General features: G+C 45.1%; 1 protein-coding gene across 2 annotated transcripts in view; it reads right to left on the reverse strand.

Annotated features, from left to right (window-relative positions):
- KIAA0930 overlaps positions 1-27,845 on the reverse strand; it is a 68,449-nt gene that overhangs the window by 1,174 nt on the left and 39,430 nt on the right. The window contains exons 3-10 of one of the 2 annotated variants that reach the window (XM_081913354.1): positions 23,639-23,746; positions 17,534-17,611; positions 17,308-17,409; positions 14,523-14,663; positions 12,109-12,303; positions 11,387-11,549; positions 10,106-10,261; positions 6,854-8,179 (exon numbers count right to left, since the gene is read on the reverse strand). In XM_081913354.1, the coding sequence (XP_081769480.1) occupies positions 8,139-8,179; positions 10,106-10,261; positions 11,387-11,549; positions 12,109-12,303; positions 14,523-14,663; positions 17,308-17,409; positions 17,534-17,611; positions 23,639-23,746 (984 nt within the window). In that variant the 3' untranslated portion in view covers positions 6,854-8,138. Of the gene's footprint in view, positions 1-6,853; positions 8,180-10,105; positions 10,262-11,386; positions 11,550-12,108; positions 12,304-14,522; positions 14,664-17,307; positions 17,410-17,533; positions 17,612-23,638; positions 23,747-27,845 lie in introns of those variants that run through there. The other variant, XM_081913355.1, reaches the window with a different exon arrangement.

Genomic DNA, 27,845 nt, shown 5'->3' on the forward strand with positions numbered 1-27,845 from the left:
TAATATTGATGCATATGACAAATTGAATTTTATGTTGCAGGAGGTGAAAACCCACAAGCATACTGTCCTAGGGATAATGTACTCTAGCAGAACTAATCCAGCCTTTGCCAACCCAGTGCCTAATCAGCCCCAACCAGCATGCCTAATGGTCAGGGGTGATAGGTGTTGTATTCAAAATAATAAAGGGCCTGAGGTGGGGCATAGCCTTCAATTGTGGGAAGTGTTTGTGTTTGAGAAACAACCAACTGGGACCAATTTGATACAGTGGAACCTTGGGTTATGTACCATCCTTACGAATGCTCTGGGTATTGAGCTCTGCTGACCTGGAAGTAGTACCTCGGGTTGCGAACTTTGCCCCGGGATGCAAGCGGAAGTCGTGTACCGGCCGCATGGCAGCAGCGGAAGGCCCCATTAGCGAAAGCGCGCCTCAGGTTAAGAACGGTTTCGGCTTAACAATGGACCTCCGGAATGAATTAATTTCATAACTGGAGGTACCACTGTATTGAATTAAGTTGAATTGTTTTTTACCCTTGTTGTATATGACATTTTAACTTTCTTTTCATTTGTTGAGACTTAGACGCTACCTTGGCACACCAAAAAGGCGTGGTGTGACTAGTTACTTGATTCTTTTCAATGCCAAATACTCATGCTTTTTTTAAAAAAAATTCTCCCAATTTTGATAGATTTGCCAGGTTGATGCAGCTGCCCAAGAAATGCAGAGGCCAAAACTTGCAGATGCAGAGCTAGTTGTCCAGTTTTTTGGCTGTAGTAGTAAAATTTACTGCTTGCTATTCCAGCATGATCAAGATGTTGAATGTCCACAGTTCAGTTTTTATGATCGCAGTCAGCATCATGGTAGAATCCATCACAGAACATCATAGAATCCATGGCCCATATTGTAGGCATGGACTTCTGAATAATTTCTCACAAATCAGCATACACACACACTTAGCATAATGTTTTTAAGAATAATTTATTGGCAGTCACTGTTCATCATAGGCGTATGTAATATTTGTTTTTTCCTCGTGTACAAAAGTGTTCCTGTTGCATTTTCCTTGCTTAGTGGGCTCAGCTACATAGCTGTAAAAAAAAATTAAAGCACAAAGCTGACTGAGGCAGAAACCATGCAATATGTATATCTGATCATACATAAAGTATGTGAAGCAGGAGGACCACAGTGGTCATTTCAGTCTCTTTATCTTGGCCCCTCACTGTAATTACAATTAGTGTACAAAATACTATTTAAAGAGTATGAGTATAGGCAGTTTATTCCACTGTTGTACACTTTCAGTTGCTGTTGCCTTAAGTGTAATAAATTCAATGGTGAATGAGCACTGACTACGGGCAGCTAATTTCTTGGGCAGATTCTAAACCTCTGTGGTCAAAAAGGTTGCATCGTATTTCATCTCAATGGGATAATGTGCACTTTTGGGCCCAAGAAAGCACTATAATTGTTTGATCTACATAGAATTGTGTGGGCAATACTAGAGAGAAACTGGTTCCTATGACTTTGATGGTGATATGATGAGACAAACATTCCTAATGCCCATTCTAGATGGCCTTCCATTGATAAAACAGGTCAAGGCTTGCTTCCCATCTGATTCTGTGCGGACTCATTTAAAAGTCACAAACTGGGTCTCAAGCTCCCATCTTTGACCACTGGTAATGCTGGCTGGGGCTGACGAGTCCAACAACCTCTTTGGCACAATTGTTCCCACCTTTGCTCTACTGAGTCACTGGGCCTCATGGCCCTCTCTGGGGCAGTCTCCAAAATCAACACTCATTCCAGAAATGTAATTGGATGGTGCAATCTAATGCATGTCTATAGAGGAGTAAGTCCCACGATGCACCATGGTGCTTTGTAGTGCATGTGTGTATAGAGCTGCAGCCTGAAAGAAAAAGCAGGATCCAACAGCAACAGATTAACATCCTAAGACAGTTCTTAAGATCTCTCTACCTAGACTAGTGGTATTTAGAATGTTAAATTGTGGTTTCTGGAACCAACTGCAGGAGGTATTGGTCTTGTGCTGTCATGGTTTTCATATTGATGTTTATTGTAGCTATTTGAATTGCATTTTGCTTGGGATTTGAATTATTGTGATCTGTTCTGGGAGTCAATTTCTCCATAGAAATTTAGGTTTTAAAAAATAAGCAAGAAATTGGCAAATGATGTTCAAGTTCAGTGTACTGAAAGGTATTTCCATGTTGACTAGCAGCTTGAATATATCTTTGCATAAAAGAACAGTTCTTAGCATTCTGTTAGATAGATGCTAGAATCAACATTTGCCCTGTTTCAGGTCTATAAATGAAGGTCATCTGTTCATATTTAAGAAAGGAAAGGAATGCACAGTTTGTAGTTAAGGTAAATCCTGTCCATCACCCCTGATGGGAGGGAAGGCTGGCCTCATGGAGCAGGGATCCCAAGGCAGTCAAGAGAGATGCACAAAACTAGGTTTATGGCCAAAGGCTGCTTTCAAAAAATAACCATTGGGAAGGCTACTGTGTGCTTCCCATGTGATAGCAATCAAGAATGCTTGTTCCTCAGTTATCACCCTACGGATTATTAAGAGCATTCTCAGTGTCTGTGCAGTGAAGTACCTCTTTGATGCTAGGAGGCCATCCTATAAGAATTAAATTACCTGCCATTGAGTCCAATACAGGATATTCTAATAAAGTGGAAAGAATTAACATTTTAAAAGCTCCAACCCCAATGTGATCAAGAAACAGATCCCACAAGTGGGCTATAAAGGTAAGAGTAGGCTTAGTTCTGCATTGTTAGTCACCAGGAAGCCCTCTTAGGCCAAAGTGTACCGCTTTTCCTAAATGGCTTTCACAAACACCTCAGTGGTAGAAAGCGAAGCCCTAGTGCTGGGGGAACTGAGTCAAGGGAGGGCAATACCCATCTTCTACCGCCTAACACTCTGCAGCCTAGCTCCCACCGCTCAATGGTCTCTGTTGAAATGACTCTAGTGTGCCTTATAATCAGCAAATCCACAGAATCCACAGACACTATTCCTATCTATTGGATATTTTGCTCATACACATTTCTGGCATCTCATTATCACCTGAATTCATTTCTCTTACTGAGAAATCTGAGTGCAAGAGTTTCTTCCGCCTCCACACTAGTTGCTGAAAGTGAGCTTATCTGGAGTGCTTAAATTTACATCGTTGCTCTAAAGAGACTGCCCTACTCTTACTCAGCGGAGGGTAAAGTTGCAGTTCAGGTGGACGGACAGGAAAACCATTTGGTGTTCCAGTGTACAAAGTACTGAACACGCCTGGGTGAATAAGGCCCTGTGGTAACCGAATAGTTCATTTAAGGTATTTAACATTAACCATAAAAATTGATCTAGCACTTAGAAAAAGCAGACCACACCGTCTGAAGGCAGCAGTGTGTGTGGGGAGGGGGAGCTGAAACATTGAGATGTAAATTATGAAGTGGTTTGGCTGATGTTTGGTAGTAAATAAAAATTAAGGCTATGTCTAACTAGACAGACTTGCCTCTGGTACAAATGTGGTTTGTGCCAGTATATACAGCAGGGAACCTGGAACCTGTTCCCTTCAAGGCGTTTCTGTAGCCTGACAAACTGAAGCAATCAGTTTTTAGCTGCATCTGTTGACGTAAAAACACTCAGGTAATCAGCAAGTAACAGTGCAAATCTTGATCAGAGTCCCTGCAGTTCTGAGGTTCTTAAAACTCTACGTTGGGCAGGGCTGTGCAAAGATCTGGTCAAAAGCACCCAGGAAGGCTCTGCCAACCCCCCTTTGGATGGCTTGAAAAGGGGATTAGAAAAAAATTAGTGGAGATGATGACTGTTAATGGCTATTAGCCACAAAGGTGATATTCTGCCTCCAGGGTAGGAAGCAAAATGCTTCTGCAGACCAGTTGCTGGAATCAGCAGGAGAGATGTTCTTGTGCTCCAGTCCTGCTCCAGTATAGGACTGGCCATTGTGAGAACAGGATGCTGATCTAAATGGGGCACTGGCCTGATGTGGTTTTGCTGTTAGGTATTTTATGCAGCTGCTAAGTTTGAGATCTTGTTCTATAAAGTGACAAATAAATGCAATAAATAATTGATTAGCATACAACCAGTCACGACAGATTTTTTTTTACTTCCTTTTGAATCCGAAACCCTTACGTAGTGTGAATGAAGTACGAGGAGACCCTGACGGACGTTCTGCCTGGCCCTGCTCTAAAGATGATGTAAGCCAGTACAAGGAAACAGGTGTAGCCTCCAGCCCACGACCAGTGCCTATAAAGGAACAGGGGTAGAGCAGTGACTTGGCAAAGCTGCCTCAACACTTCTCCAAACATGAGCATTAAGTGGCTCAGCCCACAAAACACTTCTCAAGAGAGTGCAGCATAAATTTAGGGTGGATTCTTTGTGTCGTTAAAGTCCTTCAAACCCAGCTATGTACAGCTGCACATTATGTTCACATATAATCACAGAGCTATTTGAAATTTAGATTTTACATATAGAGCTGTATTTTAAAAGGCACAGAATAGGCTGGCAACTGCCCAACATTTACACCTAAACACAACCCCTTCAAGAGGTGGTTCTATGTTATCCCCACTGCTGCATGAACCTGACATACAGAAAGGCCTCCAGATGAGCCCCAGACATTTCAGTAGAAATATGTGGGCATGGAAGCATCTTTACGTTTCTATGTATTCAGCACTTTATGCCATTTTAGGGGGACTAAAACACGCCTCGCCAGCACAATGTGGTCTAGCCTTTACTTTCTGAGGTATAGCATGACAATAGCTGGCAAAAACTGACATTAACCTGCAAAACTTGGAAAATTTAAACATGCCTCTAAGAGTGAGATGATCTCTTCCCCTTTTAATCTTTGGGCGATTTGAATTTCAAAGGTGCATATAATAAGAACTGTAGGTAGCCACTTTGCTGAAGAATTACATGTACAATGCCAGCCTGAAAGAGATACGGATTATATCCATCTCTGATCAGTTTAATGAGGAACAGTAAAAAATAAATGAACAATTAAGACTTCATTTGCATTTCCCCCCAAGAATGCTCAGTCCAACGAATCCCTCCCCCCTTTTGATGTGTTCAGTGGGACTTGCGTTAAAGTCACCAGGCCACCTCTGAATTACATTATCTTAAGGCTACAATCTGATGCACACTAACCTAGGATTAAGCCCTGCTGAGCACCGGGGGGGGGGGGGGGGCTCACCTCAAAGGAAACATGCATATAGGACTGCACTGTCAGTTTGGAAATGAATGTGGACCTATTCGTTTACCCTCATTAACTGCATTCTTGATTTGGCAGGGGTTTTAAGATATTCCCATTTCATATTCTCACCTCTTCCACATAACATCGTTTCACTGACTGATGACCTAGGATGAGGGGCGGGGAAATTCAGAACTTGAGTCGCAGCAGGAAAAGTAGTACAAAAAGTGAAAGAGGCCATTTTTGGCAGCAGCACCTTGTTTGCTGTAACATGCAAATGTACTTTGTTCCAGCATGGTGGACGTTCCAGGTTTTTGTGTGTGTGTGTGTGTTTTTTAAATCCACAGTGGTTGTAAGCTTCTTTTAGAGCAATTTTTGTCACTTGTTTGCAACTGCTGTTTTAAGGAAGCACCAGTTTTAAGAGCTAAGATATACAATCAGCAGACCCACACAATTTGTTTCTTGACTATACCACTTCAGACAGTCGGCAGAGAACTTTGTGTCTTAATGTCTCCAATAAAACCCTGCCACGTACAGAGTAGTTCAGAAGGCGGCTAACTTCTGCCCCCGACACATTGACTTTTTGTGTGTGCAGGAAAGGCTTTGGTCATTCCTGCTCCCCTTAACACGTCAGAACATCCCAACAGCCCTTGTTTCCCCTGCAGTAACTCAGTCCATGAGCAGGTGCAGCATGCAAGGCTGCAGGCAAAGTGGCTCAGTGCAGGAATGAGAGTGAGGGAAGCAAAGGCTTCAGCAGGAAGAGGGATTCCACAACAATATTCAATTACAACTGCAAGGGGAACAATCCATGATATAAAGAGATAGTTGCATTTGATAGGCTGAACTACTTAATGCCATAGGTAAAGTTCATGACAAAATGTAGTTGTGGAAGGAAGAAAAATAGTAGTCCAAGGTTTGTGTTCCATGGTATTAATCTCCGTACAGAGAGCAAAATCCCACGAATCTGAGTGGCACTTGCTTGTTTACATTGCTGACTGCTCTCTGCCAGAGGAATACTCTCTATTTGTTGCATTTGCTTTAGAATGGAAATGGAACTAATTTTTTTAAATAAAGAGAAACACACCCATCCCTGCACAACACACACACATTTTTTCTTCCCACCCTTTATAGCTGCCAATCAGACTTGTTAATCCATGTTTTAGCTATAATGCATTATTTTAAAAGGTAGGGCAGTGACGAAGGACAGTTAATGAGATTTACAATTAAAGGAGCCGTTTCAAGAACTGGAGTTTGAGCAAGCTGAATTTCAGGATGAAGGCAGCCATACTGTTATTCCAAAGAACACTTTCAGATGATTTTTCACTTATGGGGGAGAGCCAGGCTCCTTCCCAGCACCACAACTGGGATGATGATCATACATAGCAGGAAATGGCACACTGGAACAGACACCCTGCTCATCCTTCCCCATGTGAGTTATTCAGGCTGTCCATCATTTTAAAAAAGAAAAGAAAGAAATTAGCAGACATGGGCGTGGTCATGTTGCTCCACAAACACTTCAAATGCAAAACTTATTTGGGGATTGAGAAATGGGGGTGGGTGGGAGAGAGGATATTTATGACAAGACAAGCACCAACCAACAGATGCTCTTCATGGGCAGATCTTTTAAATTCAAGTTTAAGAACCTTTTTAAAGAACTCACCTCAGAACAGTACCTATGTTTGTAGAGCAGCGAAACTTTTGCTATAAGCAAATAGATAAGCGTCTTATGCATCCATCCTCTGCTACAACTGCAACCTACTTGGTTCTGCAATCAGCAGCCCACAAATACCAACTCTCTGCCCTTGCCAGGATTTCCTTTTTCTTTCTTTTTACAAAATGTCACAGTAGTGTTCTAGAGAATTTTAAATAATTAGGCTTCTGCATACCAAAGCACAGCGAATCACAGAATTAGCAGAACCAAGATCCAGGAAAACGAGTTTCATTATATAGCACTAATGAAAAGTTTGATGTATAAAAGATTTCTAGTAGCCCACTTCAATTAATTTTAATTTCCAATGGTGTGGTAACTGGCTGAGGTCTGCTGCGTTTTTTGGTACTAGAGTCTTTAAGTTTGTGTCTCCTGCTTCTCATATGCAGACATTCTATGCTACTAGAGACAGGTTTACTCCTAGAAGTAATAGCCATAATGAAACCAAATCACATTTAGCACATTTCTTCAAAGTGTTGAGCTCACTCTTTCAAGCCTTTTTGGCTGTACTTTTCGCTGATCTTTGGTAGGTGAAGATGTCATTGCGGAATCAGTTTTTGCTACGTGAGCCTTAAAACTATATCACTCATGGGAAGCGTAAAGACCAAGACTTCAAGTTCCATTTGGTCTGCTCCATCTAAGTCCCTAACTTCCCTTTGCTCTTATACTATTCTGCTACCCTATCAACTTTAAAACACATACACAAAGTTGTTTTATGATGCAACAAAGGAGTGTTCTCAACCATCTCTCAGAAGTTCATTGAAGTTCATTGGTACATCAGTATGAAATCCTATGGACATTTCTCTCGAAATATATAAAGGTTAATACATTCTGTACAGGTTGGTTGGTTTTCAGTTATGAAGTAAACACTGTAACAAATGGTTCATAAAGCATAGTTTTAAACACAGCCCCAACTTTTGTGTTGTTGGGGGTTCTTTTTGTTCTTTATTTCCCCCTTTGTCTTCTTTATTGGTCAAGTTATTTCTGCCAGTCATAACTATAAAGAGATGTAGTCTTTTTCGTTGTTGTTTTTTAAGGGAGTATATAGTATGTATAGCAGAGGAAGGAAGGAAGAGGCACTTTTTGAATGGCTGGCTGGTAATTCCCAAAACATCCCTTTTTTCAGTGTTATGTTAAGTTTCTGACGCTAGGTGGTGCTGCTGTGACAGAAGAGCACTGTAGTTGTTGTTTTTAGGCACTTGGCTGCATGGCTCCCAAGGCAGTGCCCAGCTCTCTGCTATGTCATCAGAATCGGTTTCTGCCGCACCTCCAGAATATCTAAGCAAACAAGAAAGATGACAAGATCGTGGTGAGGATTCCGGGCCACAGTTCTTTGGCTATAATATCTCAATGAGTGAAGATGCTTGGGCCTCATTTGCAGAGATCTTGAAATCGTTGGGGTGCTTCCACATACCGTATTTTTCGCTCCATAAGACACACTTTTTTCTTCCTAAAAAGTAAGGGGAAATGTCTGTGCGTCTTATGGAGTATGTGCGTGGTCCCTGGAGCCGAATTGCCCAGGGGCAAAAAGCAGATCATGCTTCTTCTTTTTTTTGAAAGAGGGAAGTGGGTGTTGAAACAAAGCCGCTGGAGAGATATAAGGGATGCTAGAGATAAAGGGGGCTGCCTGGGTGAGGGGAGGTAAAGACAGCAAACTTGCAAAGCAGGGAAACAGGAAGACTAAAGCAATAAAGAGAGAAATTAGAAGAAAAGGAGGAGCAAAAAACTGCTCCAGCTAAGGAAAAGACACTAAGGCAAACAAGAGGGAAGGGAGTGTTGAACGGAAACAGCTGATTGGTGGGATCGGAAGAGAGATAAGGGACGCTAGCGATAAAGGAGGCTGCCTGGGAGGGGGGAGGTAAAAGCCCATGGATCCTCAGGATTTTTGCGTTGGGTCACCCCAAATTCACCATCAGATCACAGACCACAGCATGAACCACAAAAATCATACATCCACTGTTTCGTTCAGAATATATTTCTTTTCTTGTTTTCCTCCTCTAAAAACTAGTTGCGTTTTATGGTCAGGTGTGTCTTATGGAGCGAAAAATACGGTAAGCTAGAACCCTCACATTTTAAACCACATGTACTCAACATTGGCTTAGTGTTTTAAAAAAAACAACTAGGAGGGGAACATTATTTCCTTTTGGCTGAAATGGCGGGGGGGGGGGGTAGACAAAACATACCCCGAAATGGTTAAAGTGCTTCCACACTGTCACAAAAGCTGAAATTTGAAACGCACACACAAACATTCAAAGACACCCTGACTATCAAGGGCGGTGAGTCTAATGGGGGAAATGTACCTTTCTTTCTTGAAATGAAGGTGCTGCTGCTGCAGCTAAAACCTTGTAGACACAACCACCCAAAGCACAATGGCTGTTGGCAGAGGTTGAAAATGGGGCATTGCTTTGAACTATCAAAAGAAGAGACATTGTGAGTTGGATGCTGGCTGTGGGCTGTATCCAGCCCTGCTGTGCTGCTTGCACAATGAGACTTCTCTCCCCTGCACAACTTCAGATTCTGCTCGGAAGGCTTGGATGATCCTCCAAAGACCGAAGCAGGTTTTGAGGTTTGTGCAGGAGAGAGAGGAAAAGGAACCTCTATTGCAAGAGTGGAACTCTACTGCATTGGATGCAACCCTAAATTAATTGCACTGAAGTGCAATGGAATTTGAATTATAACTAATTTTTCACACTGATTTCAACAGGATCGAAGTGCAACTAGCTCAGTACGGATCTAATGCCAATGTCCCCAATTCCATGATTGTGGGTTAATACTGCTGTGACAAGCTGTAGCACAGGCTCTCCTATGTGGTCCCAGGGCTGCTCAAACTCTCCTGGAGGTGCCGGAAGGAACAGAAGAAGAAGCTCACTTCAGTACTTAATAGATAATGACTGAATTCTCTTCACCACTTGCCAGACAGATCAGCAGCAGCTCCAATTGTTTGGGGTGTCTTCACATCGGTACATTATTGAAAACTTACCCAGCTGTGCTCCCTTTTAGAGTTAATTCACGCTTTTGAGATAACTGTCACTTGGACAGAAGGGGCACACTCCACTGGGAATGTCTCCTGCACAAGCGCCCATATACAGAATGGGAGACGTTCCTCCATACCTGCCACTCATTTCAGCAAGGCACGTGCAGGAGAAGCTGCTGGTGAACGTCAGGGTTGTCCCATTCTGAAACGTGGATGAGAGCTTTTCTCACCTGTTAAGATCCGATGCAATGGCAATGTGACGTAGGTTAGATGTGCATAGAGAAGGAAGTTTTCATCTGTTCTGTTTAGCTTCAGCCATGAGCCCACCAGAGATCTTCCCGTTCCAGACAAAGACCGCGAGCGTAGATTTGTTGCGTTGTGCAGATCTGCCAAGACACAACAAGGCTGCAGGAAGTAAGCAAAACATTACTGCCCCCAAGACCATTGTCCAGCAAACAGACTACAAGGCCCTTCAAGGGCAGTACCCCATGTGCCAAAACTCACAAGGCAAGGGATGAATATCACAGCCATGCACCCAGCAATCACAGGCATCCTGCCCTCTGAACAGGAGAGGCTCCAGTCAGCAGCTAAGAGCTGTGTGTGTTTTATATACAAATCAGCCCATTATTCAACTCAATACTACCTTCTCTGACTTGGAAACTCTTGAAGTTACCTGCTCGGTTCCCTGTGATTCAGTTGCTGGGGGCATCATGAGCAGAATGTGGAACCTTTTCTGAATTAAATGCATGTCCTTTATCACTGATTTATTTACAATGCCATCATCAGGAATGAAGGATGGCAAATGTCTTTCTAAGCAAGTCCATCTTCCTCAAGATCCTAAGCCAGTTACTCCTTCCCACTACACAGAATAGTTTGTTCTGCATCACCTTAGACCTGACCTACAAACACAACAGAAAATGAGTTGATAGAATTCTGCAATGCTAAGTTGTACCAACACATTTTGCATTTTGGAGGTGGGAAGCCATTTCTGAAGGTTCCCTCACTTAAAAAGCTCCCTGCAAGTAGAAAACGAGCAACACCTGGCAGAAAAGGTTCTAGTCTTGCCCTCCCCCACTGGGCTAGTTTTCCACTTGCAAAGAGCTTTTTAAGTAAGGGAACATTCAAAAACGCAATTTCCACCGCCTTCAATATGAAACGGTAATGTCACCTCATTATCCTGCATGTGATCTGCAACCTCAGGCAGATTTATTGTCCAGTCCTGCTAATCTCACAAGATAACCTCCCACCACAATGTAGTGTTTTCCACAGTTGTGAATACCACAATCAGATCCAACTAGGAGGTTCCATGGGTCAAAGTGATGATAATAAGCAAATACATCTAAGTTTAGTTTGCAAAGGCATGAACTCTAGTTCTCACTGGGACTACTACCTTAGTTCATCTTTTCTCATTTTTGTGTGTCCCAATCCAAGCCTGATTTAGTGACCTCAGTGTACACCAGCAGCAACCATCCCTTGAGCCCAGCCATGCCTCAAGATCACTCTTCTCTCACCTCCACTATCATCATCCCTAAAGAACTCTTCGCTGTCATTGGCAGAATGGGATTTCTTCATTTCAGCAATTCGATTCCGCGGCACTTTCCTCTTGAGGGAGGGGGAGAAGAAAGAAGGGCGGTTGTTGCGTTCCGGAGTTGGAGGTGTGCTGAATGAAGTGACCTGAAAGAAGAAAATCAGAAGTAAATTGGGAAGGAAGGTTATGAGATAATATTGACTGCTCTATGTTTTGATTGACATTGTATTTTATTTTGAACCTCATTCAATGGTTATCTGCTCTGCTCTGAATTCATCAGACTGAATTGCAGTCTGGTGGAATAAAAACTGCTTCCTGAACACTGTTTTGAAAATGCATTCTTCTGGCTACTGAACAAACCACCATTTATGTACAGTGACCATTTAGGGGCAGCTGACCTTTTAATGCAAAATATCCAGTATTTTAATACAGTGATTGCCAACTGGCAATATAGAAGACGTACCTGGACTTCAAAGGCAATTTTACTTAGATCCTCTAGCTTTAACAGAGAAGGAGATATTTAAAGGTTTTCTGACAGTTTCACTTTAGAGTCAAACTGGTTTCCAAAACTGCAGGATGAATTCTTTCTACTGTTTTGGTTTTTATATCCTGCCCAACAGAGGTAGATTTGAACAGCAAAGATACACTTCTGGCTCCTCAACAAACGGAGTTCTCCAGAGTCCAAGATTGGAGAACTTAACTCACTCTCTCATGTAGAGGTGAACCTGGGTTTGAATCTTCCTCTGTCCCACAGGGAGACGTGTCACCAGTTGAAACGCGACTCACGGCCATTTCCGCGTGTCCTTTTCCTTGTGGCCCTTTCATTCGCACAAATTCCATATTATTGTATTTGTAAAAGCCAAAGGACATCCTTTGTGCCATTTTTGCTGCAACGCTTACCTAGAATGAACAGTAAAAATGTAAGACAGGTTATGGGACTCCCAGCCCAGGGAAGGTTGATGCCTGCCTTGCTGTCATTCGGGTGCCAGGTTGAGGCCTTCCGTTATCTCAGGGGTTAATAATAATTTAGATCTGTGGAAAAGCCAGATTCGTTTCTGTGGAACTGGCACTTCTAAAACTGTCCCTTAATGTCCATTCCGTGCTTTTAAGAACTTCACCTTTTAGTGTGGCAGCTCCTCTTCTCTGGAACTTCCTGCCTATTAATATTTGGCAAGGACAATCATACTCTTATTGACACCTGCTAAAGAGAGTTCTGTTTACCTAAACAAGTATTTTTATTATCTACATTTGCCTAAAAAAATTTTGATCTATATTTTGATCATTTTATTGTGTCTGCTGTTTCCAAAGTCTGCATTTACTATTGTTTTATATTTGTGAAGCCCTTTCCACTAGTTTAGGCCAGTACACCTACTACAGCCTTCTATGGGCAGAGATGCCCTTTTCAGTCTTATCCATGCTCTGGCCATGTTCAGTTTCAATAACTGTAACTGAATGTGGGCGAACCCTTGAAAACATTTGAAAACTTCAGCTGGCTCAGAATGCAGCAACCAGGTTGTGGACCAGGACTTGCATATCTGAGCATATTTTGTCTGCACTAGAAAATATTAACTGGCTTCCACTTACCGTATTTTTCGCCCTATAGGACACACTGGCCCATAGGACGCACCTCGTTTTTTTGGGGGGGGGGGGAAATGAATAAAAAAAAATATTTCCCCCCAACTGCGGGGCTGGGGCAAGCCCGAGCTTCCCCCGACCCCAGCCCCCAGAACAGGCTGCTATCTGCAAGCCTTGCAAGCCCGGCAGTAACTCCCGCTGGGCGCGCAAGGCTTGCGGACACCTGCGCAAAGCACAGGGCGTCCTCATGAGGGCGCCCCGTGCTCCGGGCTGCAGGCTGCTGTCCGCAAGCCTTGCGAACCCGCGGGAACTCCCGCCAGGCTTGCAAGGCTTGCGGATAGCTTCCTGAAGCCTGGAGAGCAAGAGGGGTAGGTGCGCAGCGATGCCTCTCGCTCTCCAGGCTTCAGCGAAAGCAACGCGAAGCCTTTGGAGCACGGAGGGAGTGCTCCCTCTGCACTTCGGAGGCTTAGCGTTGCTATCACTGAAGCCAAGGAGCCTGCATTCACCCCATAGGACACACACACATTTCCCCTTCATTTTTGGAGGGGGAAAAGTGCGTCCTATAGGGCGAAAAATGCAGTATGTCTTGGATACAAATTGAAGTGCTGCTTTTAGCTACCAAACTCTTAACAAAGAAAAAAAAAGTGGCAGCACTGTATCTAAAGGACTTCCTTCTTTCATACAAAGCTGTTTGTTTATTAAAGGTCGTCTTTGGTGATCTTGCTCCAAGAGCTTCCACCTTCAGATATTAGGTGGGTGACAACTGGTGTGAGGTCTTTATCTGTGGCAGCCTAGGGAATTCTCCAGGCAGTCTGGTTTGTTTATACACAACCATTTAGGCACATGGCTAAAAACAGAGGATAATCTAGAAAGTTCTTGAAATCCACAGAACATTTTTGCATGAAGCTGGTACAGCAGTCTGCATTTGGACTGAGAGTTTTCTACACCCAAACACCTTTCACATTTCCAAGAGAACTCAAGTGTATTTTGCTTCTCCTAGTAACAGTTTATGGCTCCTTAAGAAATTCTGGCTTTACCTTCAAAGAGTCAGAGGTTTAGGAGTAAACTGGGAGTGAACCCTCCCTGCTCCCTGACCACATAGGCACTTTTCTCCCAGTGGGTTGTAGCAATGCAGCACGACAAGGTAAAGTGAGGAAGGGACCAGGGTAGACTTATCCCTCATGTTGTTGTAGAAAACAGGCACCCCACTTCCCAATAGTCACTTTAGGCATAAATGAGGCAAATGCAGGAATACCTAGTGCAGTCACCTGTGAGGTATCAACCTAGCTAGGCAGGTGACCATCACCATTGTCTTTTTTTAAATGCTTCTTTGAATTCAAAAAAGCACACATTCAGAAAAAGAAAAATACATATTCCCACATGCTTAGTTTCTTTCCTTATACACAATTTCTATAATGACTTCCCATCACCCCATCGTGGATCCTAAATGCTTTAATCATATGTCACACTTTTCATTATCAGTCCAAATCAATCTCCATTATTTTATTTTCCTATAGTTTTCCACATTTCTGCAGGGCTCTCACCCTATTGTCATAGACCTTCTTGAGGGCTTCGTAGCGGATCGATCCCTGGAAGATGACTCCTTGGAAGGTGTTGCTCTTGTCACTGGCCACCAGCTCCACACAGACCATCTCACCTTCTCCTACAGTCATATCGCTGAACACCTAAATGAACATCCAAAAACCTGCACTTAGTAGAAGGAGGAAAAATCAGTAGCTCTAGATAGCTAAAACTTCATTTGCTGCCGCCTATTTTACATAGATTGCAAAATACAAATGTCCTTTTCAAGGCACACGATGCAGGACTTTGTTTCAGAAAAGCAAATTCCAAATGATTGGCCTGGAAGCACTAAAACCTGCAGCAGTTAAAATGTATCCTATTTTATTTTTTTGAGCAAGAAGGGCAGTAGGGGGAAGAGCATTAAACATGAATTTGCCCAAAACGCTCACAAAACATAACTTAATACAATATAATGCTGGGGGGGGGGGAGAGAGAAATTGAGGGTTGTGTGACTGAACAGAAAGGGAACCAATTTTCATTTATCTCCCCTTCCCCACTGAAGACACCTCTGCTCTTCCTAAATGGGGCATGGGGTGGGGGCAATCATCAGAAAGTGCTTCCCTCCCAATTCTGCTGACATACGGTCTACTGTCCACTGAGGAACACAACACAATCATGGTGAGGCTGCAGGTCCTCTCTCTGGACCCCTGGGAGGTACAGGGAGAGGGAGAGAGAGAGAGAGAGAGAGAGAGAGAGGGAGAGAGAGAGAGAGAGAGAGACCGAGACCACACACCAGGTCTCCCATCACCACCTTGTCATCAGCTGAGCCAAAAGGTCGTATATGGGGCCTTCTTATTACCCCCAAAGACCCCCAAGTCCAGGGGGAATTTAAGAGCTGACTTGAATCTCTCCCTTTTATTTCGAATGGGAGAGAAATAGTAGTAGTAGTAGTAGTAGTAGTAGAAGAAGAAGAAGAAGAAGAAGAAGAAGAAGAAGAAGAAGGGCAGAAGAGTACAAAGGTGCTTCTGCTCTGCCAGCAAGAGCAGGTTGGGGGGCTGGATATGGTGGATTAACAACCTCCAGTTTTGCCCTGGGCCAACCTTCAGCGTGTCTAAGGAAAAGGACAATCTCTAAGCCTTTGGCAATATCTGATAAAGGTAAAGTGACCCTGACTATTAGGTTCAGTCATGGCCGACTCTGGGGTTGCGGTGCTCATCTCGCTTTATTGGCTGAGGGAGCCGGCGTACAGCTTCCGGGTCATGTGGCCAGCATGACTAAGCCGCTTCTGGCGAACCAGAGCAGCGCACGGAAATGCCGTTTACCTTCCCGTCAGAGTGGTGCCTATTTATCTACTTGCATTTTGACGTGCTTTCGAACTGCTAGGTTGGCAGGAGCTTGGGCTGAGCAACGGGAGCTCACCCCGTCGCGGGGTTTCGAACCACCAACCTTCTGATCGGCAAGCCATAGGCTCTGTGGTTTATTTGATAAAATACTGCAAAATTTTGACATGCAGTTTATTTAACCAGGTTAAACAGTTACTGAGCTTTTCCAAGTCTTTCATTTGGGCTTTGAACTTGCTTTACAGTATTTTGCATACCGTATTTTTCGCACCATAGGACACACTTTTTCCCCTCCAAAAATGAAGGGGAAATGTTTGTGCGTCCTATGGTGCGAATGCAGGCTTTCGCTGAAGCCTGGAGAGCGAGAGGGGTCGGTGCGCACCGACCCCTCTCACTCTCCAGGCTTCAGGAGAGCCCCACCGCCAGCCCCACAAGCTTGGGGGACAGCGGGGAGGCGGAACGCCGCCATCCCGCTGTCCCCCAACTTGGCTAGAAGGCTGGCGGGGGGAGAAGCCTGCTCCTCCCCGTCGCCAGCCCCGCAAACTCGGGGGACAGTGGGAGAGGTGCAGCGCGCCCTTCCCGCTGTCCCCCGACTTGGCTAGAAGGCTGGCGGGGGGGAGAAGCCAGCTCCTCCCCGTCACCAGCCCTGTAAACTCGGGGGACAGCGGGAGAGGCGCAGCGCGCCCTTACCGCTGTCCCCCGACTTGGCTAGAAGGCTGGCGGGGGGGAGAAGCCTGCTCCTCCCCGTCGCCAGCCCCGCAAACTCTGGAGACAGCGGGAGAGGGCAGCGCGCCATCCCGCTGTCCCCCGACTTGGCTAGAAGGCTGGGGGGGGGGAGAAGCCTGCTCCTCCCCGTCGCCAGCCCCGCAAACTCGGGGGACAGCGCTGGGCTCCTGCTGCTTGCAGAGAGTTGCCTGCATGCTGAAGCTTGCGCGCGCTGAGCTCAGCACGTCCAGGCTTCGCAGACCTCTCCGCAAGCAGCGGGATCGCTCCCACGGCTTGCGGAGGCTTGCCTGTTTGGGGGCTGGGGTCGGGGGAAGCTCAAGCTTCCCCCGTCCCAGCCCCGCGCCTGGGGGAAAAATTTTTCCCCCCTTTATTTCCCCCCAAAAAACTGGGTGCGCCCTATGGTCCGGTGCGCCCTATGGTGCGAAAAATACGGTATGTCTGTCTGCAAGTGATTAACACATGTAGGTAAGGTTCCTCTATGTTTACAGGTCCTCTGTACCAACAGAGAAGCCAAGAGCTGGCCTAGGCTCAGAGGGGAGACCTTCAGGAGCCCCACATAATCTGCTCCAAGCTTTCTAAGGAAAAGGAATACAAGTAGCGGAAACAAACTCAGATGTGTCCAGATGTTCCCATGCAGTGCAGTTACGTTACATAAACACAACACTGTTGGCTGGAGCTACCACAACTATTTGAAATTAAAGACAAGCACAAGAAATGGCATCTGTTCTTGTGAGTGACCTACCTCTTCAAAGTTGTCAATCATAAAAAATATGTTTGGATAGCTGATCTTCGATTCCTCCCCTTTGCTATCCATAGGGTGCTTACTTGGAGATGCAAAGACTTGCTGGAAGAAACCATTTGGAAGATGTTATTAGCTTGCTGCACGGATATTGGCATGCACATGAAGGGAAAGGGGCTGAGATCAAGGCTGTCCCTCCAAGTTTCTCACGATGAACTGCACTTCTCACCTGGGATTTCTTTTTATGAATGTGGATATCCCCTCCATCTGAACGCGTACACACCGCACAAGTCACTATGTAATCCAGCTGAAACAACACCAAGGCGTTGGAAAAGAAGCATTAGTGGTTGTACACGACCAAAGCAGAATGACAGCCTTAACAGCTTTTTCATTAAGCTTTCCTCCCCGGCGTCAGCAACTACAGGAGAAAATGTGACCTTCCAGTTTCCATTTCCTCTCTGATTCATAAATACTCTGGTCTGCTTTTTAAAGGCAAGTTCCTTCCCCAGTCAATGTCTAACTGCTCTGCAGATACCCTCCTCCCAGGACACACACAGCCTAGTTCCAAAACAGCACTTTTATCAAACGAGGATCATGCAACCAGAGATTTCAAATCAACATACAATTCCTCACCTCTGCAGCTCCTCGCCCGGTGCACAATTTCTACTTTGCCCCTTGTTTCCACAAGTCTTCCTCCTCTTCTCGCTGACGTCCCTCATTCAGTCCCTTCTTACAATCCCCTTTCCCCAACATTCCTTGATCTGCAGCCTTTCCCAACCACTGTCTGCTCTTGTTCTGAGCTACCTGTTTCCTCTTTCATCTACTCCTCCTTTGCCAGATCTTTCTGCTTACCTTGACCCTTCCTAAGATCAGAGCAGGTCAGCCAAGGGCAGGAGTGCCAGTCTGGCCCCCAATCACGGGCGCCCAGGATCGTGGGTGCAATGCAGCATGCATGGCCCTGGCACTTAAATTTGTGGGCGCTCAGTCCCTTCATGAAGAATTTTGTGGGTGCTCAGGCCCCAGGGAGTTGGCACCTCTGGCCAGTGGCAGCCAGAGACACTTCTACCTGCAGCGGTTTCACCACCACAACTTTAATATCCCTACTCTGTGACAATAAATATAGCAGGCCAGAGAACAAAGGCCAACAGAAAGAGGAGGACTTTTCCAAGGGCAAAACCAGCCTGAAAGGGGATCAGAAAGCTACATCCGCACATCTGAAACCTGGGGGGAGGTGGGCCAGAGGGATTTATTTTTTTTAAAGTGCAGACACCATCTTCAAAATTTTGTACAGTGGTACCTCGGGTTAAGTACTTAATTTGTTCTGGAGGTCCGTTCTTAACCTGAAACTGTTCCTAACCTGAGGTACCACTTTAGCTAATGGGGCCTCCTGCTGCTGCCACACAATTTCTGTTCTCATCCTGAAGCAAAGTTCTTAACCTGAGGTACTTTTTCTTGGTTAGAGGAGTCTGTAACCTGAAGTGTATGCAACCTGAAGCGTATGTAACCTGAGGTACCACTGTAGTTGAGAAGTTACCTGCTTTTTGATGATACGTTTGAATTCTGTCACACACTCAATATACAGAAGGGTAAAATAGCTTTTTTTACTTATGTCGTTTTTCATGTCTTCTTTTTAATTGTCTATTGTAGCAGTACACCAGAATCAAAACAGCCTCAATAGCAAGGAGGTGAACCATTAACTTTTAGCTACCCCAAATGAAAATTGATCACCAGAGAAGGGTTCCTGCTTTTTTAGTTGACTGATCTAACAATTAAATATTGTTGGGCTAAAAAAAAGGGAACACAGCACATGACAAACGTTCTAGAATGACCCAACATCTAAGTGGCGATAGCGACGGCGAAGAAGAATTTCTTCACCACCTCTATTGCATCTGCAGAAAACAGCAGCAGGAGACTTTTTCAGGTGGTTCACAATTTAGCGGAACCACCTGTAACATCGGGGCCCAGTACGGGCCACATATTCTCCTGCAATGATTTTGCAAAGTTTTTTGCAGATAAAATCGCTCAGATTCGGGAAGAAGTAGACTCCACCGTGGGAGCAGGGCCAGAGTGCTAGAGTTCTGTCTAGTCAAGTTGAGTGGGATCAATTCCAATCTGTTACCTCCGAGGATGTGGACAGGCTGCTTGGACGAGTGAAGCCAACCACCTGTCTCCTGGATCCTTGCCCATCCTGGCTTATAAAAGCTAGCCGGGAAGGACTGGGCGATGGGCTTCGTGGGGTGGTGAATGCTTCCCTCCGTGAGGCAGCCTTCCCAGACCCACTGAAAGAGGCGTGGCCACAATGGCCAACTATCGCCCAGTCTCAAATCTTCCATTCTTGGGCAAGGTGATAGAGCGAGCGGTTGCCGAACAACTCCAGGCATGCCTGGAAGAAGCGGACCATTTGGATCACTTCCAGTCGGGATTCAGGCCTCATCATGGGACTGAAACTGCCTTGGTCGCACTGGTTGATGATCTCCGGCGGGCTAGGGACAAAGGTGAGAGCTGTTTCCTAGTTCTGCTGGATCTCTCAGCGGCGTTTGATACCACCGACCATAACATCCTTCTGGACCGTCTTGAGGGGCTGGGAGCTGGGGGCACTGTCCTGCAGTGGTTCCGCTCCTTCCTCCTGGGCCGTGTTCAGAAAGTGGTGGTGGGGGATGAGTGTTCAGACCCCTGGGCTCTCACTTGTGGGGTGCCTCAGGGTTCTGTCCTCTCCCCCATGCTTTTCAACATCTACATGCAGCCGCTGGGAGAGATCACCAGGAGGTTTGGGCTGGGTGTTCATCAGTATGCAGATGATACCCAGCTCTACCTCTCTTTTAAATCAGAACCAGTGAGGGCAGTGAAGGTCCTGTGTGAGTGTCTGGAGGCGGTTGGAGGATGGATGGCGGCTAACAGATTGAGGTTGAATCCTGACAAGACAGAAGTACTGTTTCTGGGGAACAGGAGGCGGGCAGGTGTGGAGGATTCCCTGGTCCTGAATGGGGTAACTGTGCCCCTGAAGGACCAGGTGCGCAGCCTGGGAGTCATTTTGGACTCACAGCTGTCCATGGAGGCACAGGTCAAATCTGTGTCCAGGGCAGCTGTTTACCAGCTCCATCTGGTACGTAGGCTGAGACCCTATCTGCCTGCGGACTGTCTCGCCAGAGTGGTGCATGCTCTGGTTATCTCCCGCTTGGACTACTGCAATGCACTCTACGTGGGGATACCTTTGAAGGTGACTCGGAAACTACAACTAATCCAGAATGCGGCAGCTAGACTGGTGGCTGGGAGTGGCCGCCGAGACCATATAACACCGGTCTTGAAAGACCTACATTGGCTCCCAGTATGTTTCCGAGCACAATTCAAAGTGTTGGTGCTGACCTTTAAAGCCCTAAATGGCCTCGGTCCAGTATACCTGAAGGAGCGTCTCCACCCCCATCATTCTGCCCGGACGCTGAGGTCCAGCGCCGAGGGCCTTCTGGCGGTTCCCTCATTGCGAGAAGCGAAGCTACAGGGAACCAGGCAGAGGGCCTTCTCGGTAGTGGCGCCCACCCTGTGGAACGCCCTTCCAGCAGATGTCAAAGCGATAAACAACTACCTGACATTCAGAAGACATCTTAAGGCAGCCCTGTTCAGGGAAGTTTTTAACGTGTGATTTTACTGTATTTTTGGTTTTTATGGAAGCCGCCCAGAGTGGCTGGGGAGGCTCAGCCAGATGGGCGGGGTATAAATAATAAATTATTATTATTATTATTATTATTATTATTATTATTATTATTATTATTAGAATCCAATCTTTCCTTAAACAGTGCTCGTCAGCTAAAACCACAGATTAAAACTAAATTTAAATCAACAATATAACAGCTTTAAAAACTGAATCATTTCTCTCTCTCTCTTTTTTTAAAAGTCAAGATTCCAAATTTTTAGCAAGAAAACTCCCAGGCTGCACATGATGTCTAGCATCTTCAATGAGTAATAAAACTGCAGAGAAGTCTAGACTGTCAATTAAGTGGAAACAGAGATCCGTCTCTGTACTCCAACATACTGTGCAACAGCTAAGGCAGGAGCTGCTAACCTGACACAATAGGAGACAATTGTCTTCTAGATCAGAAATGACAGGCGCCAGCTCAACCTGGAACCGTGTATATTCCAACATAGTAATCTCACCAGGATTGTTTTCATCTATAGCTGATATAATTCAGAATGGTTGTCCACTGGTGCACAGCCAATGTATGATTACAGTAAATTGCACAGACATATATTTTGCATTGATATGCATTAAAAACAGAATCTGTGTGGTTTGAGGTCAGGGTCTTCCAGAAATGAAAATATTAAATCAAGGTTTAAAACCAAGAATGGCTTAGCATGATGTAGGAACACAACCAGCGTGGAAAGAAGAGACCAAGGTGGCCCAATTAACCAGGGTTAAACAAGAATGTTCAGATTTGGAAAAATCAGTCTTCAAGAGTCGTGCTTAGGTTTGTGTGGCCACCGTATCTCCAAACACCAAGCTATAAAGACACAACCAAAGAACAAATGGAAAACAAAACAAACTATGGGGGGAAAAGTCATGGCTCATCAGTGAGACAACTCGTGGTTTGCTGAACAAACCTTGTTTTAAGACCAATGATGGCTTAGAATTACATAGGAACATAGCCAGAGTGACTAGGGCTGATCACATGGACCTTTCCCACAGTTTGGACAATCCCAGGATGAAGAGAGTCCCATGTGATCACGCCTGCCAATGCCATTGCAGTCATTTATACACTTTATTACTGCTATGGAATGAACCCACAAGTAAGTAGTTTCCATCTTCCTAGCATATGTATTATTTAGAACCAGGGTAGAGAACCCGTGACCGCCCAGATGTTGCTGGACTCCTACCAAACCTGAGAATCAGTCATAAAGGCTGAGAATGATGAGGGATGAAGTCCAGCACTGGAAAAGCCAGAAGTTCACCACCCCTGATTTAAGAGGATACCTGAACACTTTCTTTTTGGTGGTTTGGACAGTTACTAGACACTTACAATGCTAAGAAAAAATTGGGTGATGGGTGTGGGTTAGTGATTGTGGATATGAGAAGAGCAGAGCCCAGACACATGAACTGGCTAGGCAGAGGAATGATTATTTCACAAAATCCAAGAGACTGGTTCTTGTGCCTCTACCTGCCATGCTACTGAATAATGGAAGGCACAGTCAGCTTCTGGATCCTCTCCCTATACCCTTAAGTATTTGAGAAGCACTGAATTTGTGCTCCCCACCCCCTCCCCTGAGAAAATCAAGTTGCCACCTCTGAATGCAAATTCTGGGACAGAGCTGATTTTCTTTCCAAACTTAAGGAACATTCCTGTATTGCAGGAGCCTGGACAAGATGACATTCGGGGTACTGTTCTTTCCAACCCTACTATTCAATAATTCTATTATCACCCCAAGAAGGCACTTTAAGAAGTTCTCTCTTTTCCGTTGTTGTGCCTACTGGACAGGTTCCATTACATTATCCTATTTGCACTAAGGAGAAGGACGATGCTTCTTCAAAATAATCCCCAAAATACTGGTCTTGCCTTGCAGCCAGCTAGGAAACAAAGCTGCACCTGGAAATGGTAGGCACCATTGGCCTTTGACTGATTCCTTAGATGCCTTCCTCCAGCTTGGAGAAACAAGCAACACAGGTCACCATCAATTCATAGAATCATAGAGTTGGAAGAGACCACAAGGGCCATCGAGTCCAACCCCCTGCCAAGCAGGAAACACCATCAGAGCACTCCTGACATATGGTTGTCAAGCCTCTGCTTAAAGACCTCCAAAGAAGGAGACTCCACCACACTCCTTGGCAGCAAATTCCACTGTCGAACAGCTCTTACTGTCAGGAAGTTCTTCCTAATGTTTAGGTGGAATCTTCTTCCTAATGTTTAGGTGGAATGTTTAGGTGGAATGTTTAGGTGGAATTCACAAGCGACACATAAGCCCCAGCACTCCATGAAGAGCTCATATATGGATGACCACCTTGGATGCAGCCTTATACTATTTAGCTCAATATTGTCAACACTGACTGGCAGTGGCTCTCCAGTGTCTCAGACTGGAGACCCCTATCTGGAGATGCCAGGAACTGAGCCTTTTGCATGCAAAGGAAATGTTCTACAGCCTTTGCCCTTGACCAGGCAGCCCGGCTGTCAAAACGCAGGCAATTTTGGACAGATGAAAATCCTATATCTGTATGAAGCAAAGGGTACAGAGCCAATGAAACGGCCTCCCCATCACAACCACACACAGACAAAATATCTGTGTTCCATAAAGGGAAGGGGCTTCTTATATTAATAAATCAAAGCCTGGAGAAACAGAAAGGTTAGGCTACCTTTTGAAGGATAAGGTTCAAGCAGACACTTTCCTCCCAGTCGATATCTGGATCTCCCAGGCCAGGCAGCTTTTTAGAATCCCTGCGGTACACTTCCACTTCAACCTGCTGAGGGGGGAAAACCAAAAGGTCTCTTTAAGTAATGGGAAAACTCATGTTTGAGTGGCTACAAATTTATTAAAAGCAAAGGTAGCCCCTGCCCACAGGCTCACAGTCAAGAAACATAAGCAAAGGAGAAGGGTGGGGAGATTATTCAAAGCAGTGGTCATTCAAGGTTGTAACTTCCAAAAATTGGGTTTGAACCTCAGAGTATCACAAGTCTTTTGCAATTCTTTTCTGTGACTGAGAGGAACAGTGATAAGAAGCAGTGGTGCCACCACTACTCTAATTCAAAGTAACCATTATGACCTCCAAATACTTCTCCCTTTGGACTTTAACTCAACCAGCTCCCAAACTCTCTCCTCCCCCCTTTTAAAGTTTAATATGAGAGGTGTTATAGCTCAAGGCTGCCTAGAAGTTCCACTCATTTCGCAGCTTATGCCCAGTAAACCCAAAGAATTGCAATAAATAAGCTGTTTTTGCAATTCCAGAATGCAGCACCAGATATTTCTCAACAGGAGGCTATGGAGATTACTGAACAGACTGGGAGGAGTTGGGCCCCTATATCAATTGTATGTGCAATAGTTGAGTTAGCACTTCTTTTTTTCAATTTCAGGAAGAATTGCACCTATAGCCAAAAGTAAGATTCTGTTCTGGTTGCTGTTGCCAATTCCTTCTTTCCCAATCGTCCCAGGCCCACAGATCGAAATCTCGCCCAACTCTTGCATGAAAATTCAGGGTGGCATCCAGCTGAGAATAATTTTTTTTTTTAATGTCTTCATCGGCATCCAGTGTTGGTGCATAAGCACTTAGAATAGTAGCCTGTTGGTTTTGGGCGAGTTTTATTCAAAGGGTTGAAAGTCACTCATTAATGCCAGTAGGGACATCTGACAAGAGCTTCACAAGATCATTTTTGATAGCAAAGCCTACTTCATGTATTCAATGTTCTTGTTCATGTAGACCTTTCCAAAAGAATCTGTAGCCTCCTTTTTCTTCCTTCAGTTGTCCCTCTTCTGCTCTTCGAGGTTCTTGAAGCGCTGCAATATTAATGTTAGAATGTCTCTTGTGATGATGGCAGTTCAACGCTCATTGTCTGTGTTATCCAACAAAGTCCGTATATTCCATGTTCCAAATTTCAATTGTCTTTTGTGATCGCTGAGTGGTGACCCCATTGGGCGCAGTTATCCAGTCAGGGAAAAAGGGAGGTAGACTATGTTTCAGACGCCTTTTCTAGCAGAGTGGATCCTAAATAGGACTGCTCAGGCATGGATACAGCTGCCGAGCTGCTCAACTGCCTCATTCCTTGAGTCAGAACGACTGTATCTGTATCCACCGCCCATATGCTGGTTCATGACTAGGGGCTTCCAGATTTCACACTGGGAGGAGGACAACAGGAGAAGATAGGATAATGCTTCTGAGAAGGCTGCTGGATGAGTGGACCATAGAAGGACCACATGAGGAGGACAGACAGCGTGTGACTTTCAAAGAGAAACAAGATTTCCACACCAGAGAGGTCAGGCACAAAGCAGCCCTTTGTGAAGCCAAGATCCAGAGAGTGCCCAAGGCAGTGTGTGCTGAGAGTCAGTTCAGAGGCAAAGACTGAAGGGAGAGGAAAGGGAGAGGAGACAGGGAGGCAGCTAGGTCAGAGGGACACATGAATGTTGAAATTTCACCTCACTGCAGAGAATGGGCACTGTTGCCGAGGAGGGTGACTAGCCAGACATCAGGAAGGTGACAGAGAACAGCAACATGGGGATGCAAAGGACAGAAGAGGGTAAAAAAGCAGCAGGATAGAGACGTGGGGGGTGAGGAGCAGGGGAGAAGGAGGAAGCAGCATTGGTGGGCTGTGTCATAGGGAGGAAGGCCATGTTTCAGCAAGGAAAAGTAATTGAAAGGATCAAGGGAACAGACGACGGAAGATGACCACTTTCTCCATAAGGGCACAGCAGCAGTTGGGGATGCGCAAGGATTTGTCCAGGCCACAACTTCAAGTGAAGTGACTTCATTTGCACATCCCAGACTAATCTTCTTTGGTTTTTGCACTTCTCAAAGTTTGACAAAAACACAGTTCCCAGTTCAGAGAAATAATTAAAAAGCAAAAGCAAAATGCATAAAAAAGGCAGTGTGGTTTTATTCATATAGCACTGATCATTATTTTATTATATTTTACATAAACACAACTCAGGGTTGTGTCTGATTAAGTAGTTTATAAAATTATTCTAAATCAATAACATTATTTTGTGGACAACTTATGCGAAAATAGGAATGTTTGCACAGTTTGTTTTTTGCAGGCGCAGCGTGGAGTATGAGAAGGGGAAGAGGAGCTGGGCAGAGAGAGGGGCAGAAGAAGGTGCCGCTTGCCAAGAGAAAGAAATATGCTTTCCATGTTAACAATACATCTTTGTTTGGGGTTGAATGCAACATCCCAGCAGTGTCTACATTATAAGCACACACAGAGCTCTTACTGCTCATCTTATTGTAGAGCCTGACACCAGGCCGCAGTCAGGAAAAGAGGGGCTTCAAGAACACAGAAGGTGGCCATCTTTGGTCTATATATCTGGGGGCTCTCACCACACGCGTTCAGGGCACCGACTGTTCCACTGTGTCGAAGACCCAAGATCAGCCATGGTAGGAGAAGCAAAGAGAGCCAAAGGAGGTTCTCCTTCCTCCCCACTGTCTTGTCACCTCCAAACACTGTGATTTCTCATTTTCTCCAACTTAAAGACCACAAAGTGATCTTGGCATATCAAGCTGCCACTTTCTCCTCTCTCGTTGAAAACAAAATTGCCACAGCTACCTATGCCACAATGAGGCAACACAAGCATGCACAGATCCACATTTCTGCCATGACAGGAAGCAATCATTCTGCAGGAAATGGAAAATTTTACATCCTCCTCCTCACACAACCACCTCTGCACTGGTGAGAAGATTTACTCTATACCAGTGTTTCCCAACCTTGTGCCTCCAGCTGTTTTTGGACTACAATTCCCATCATCCCTTGCCACTGGTCTTGCTAGTCAGGGATGATGGGAGTTGTAGTTCAAAAACAGCTGGAGGCACAAGGTTGGGAAACACTGCTCTATACAGTGCTTCCAGCTTTCAGGTCGCATTTTATGTCAAATCAATATGCATTATCATATAAACATCTGGTTGCACTTCGCCTTAAACGAGACTCATAAAAAGGAAGAGACATTTCATCAACCTGTAATCTATCACTAAATCAAGCTTTTAACCTATCAGAAGGAAAGAATACGCTGCTAGAAGTGGTGTTAGTGATACCTAAGTAAAGGAGGGAATGACTCATGTATATTTCCCCGCTTCTCTTCCAGCCTTCCCCATTTCCTGCTTCACTCGATAGCTCTTCACTCCATCTCTCCCACTCCCTGGCTTGCCTTATTTCCCCCAGCACATTGATGCTGCCACAGCAGCTGCCACCTACTCAATTCTTCACCTGGGCAGATGAGTTGGAGATGCTGACGGATGCCTAGAAGAGCCATTTTATTTCCTCTCCTGCAGTTCTAAGAGAAACAGAGTAGTCCAGATTTAGGATATCAAATATCCTAGAAAGAGAGGAATGTATAGCCCTGTGCAATAGTTCTTCAAACATTTTTTCCTACCCTCTGTTGCTTAGAGGTGCATGCTGAGGAATTCCTGTGCACCTCACACAGGGTTTAGTGCCACATAAATCGAGCATGTGCCCTGACCCAACCAGGATTTTCTGGTAGCTGCATATGGCAGGGGAAAGGTGCCAGGACTGGGCAAGCTCTTTGTCAGAGAAAAGCTTCTCATGAACGCTTCTCATGAATGCACCTCACCTCAAGAAGCTTCTGAGGAACTCCAAGAGCTCTCCAGAACACATTTTGAAATCCACTGTGGTATAGCCTTGACTCTGAGCAAATTCTTAGGTACCAGGAAGTTTCAAATATAGTTGTACCTTGGAAGTCGAACGGAATCCGTTCCAGAAGTCCGTTCAACTTCCAAAACATTTGGAAACCAAATTGCAGCTTGGAAGCTCCTGCAGCCAATCAGAAGCTGCGGAAGCCCCGTCAGATGTTTGGCTTCCAAAAATAGTTCGCAAACCAGAACAGTCACTTCCGGGTTTGTGGCA

The sequence above is a fragment of the Podarcis melisellensis genome (genome assembly GCF_964234715.1).
Source record: "Podarcis melisellensis genome assembly, chromosome: 5".
Taxonomy (NCBI): Eukaryota; Metazoa; Chordata; class Lepidosauria; order Squamata; family Lacertidae; genus Podarcis; species Podarcis melisellensis.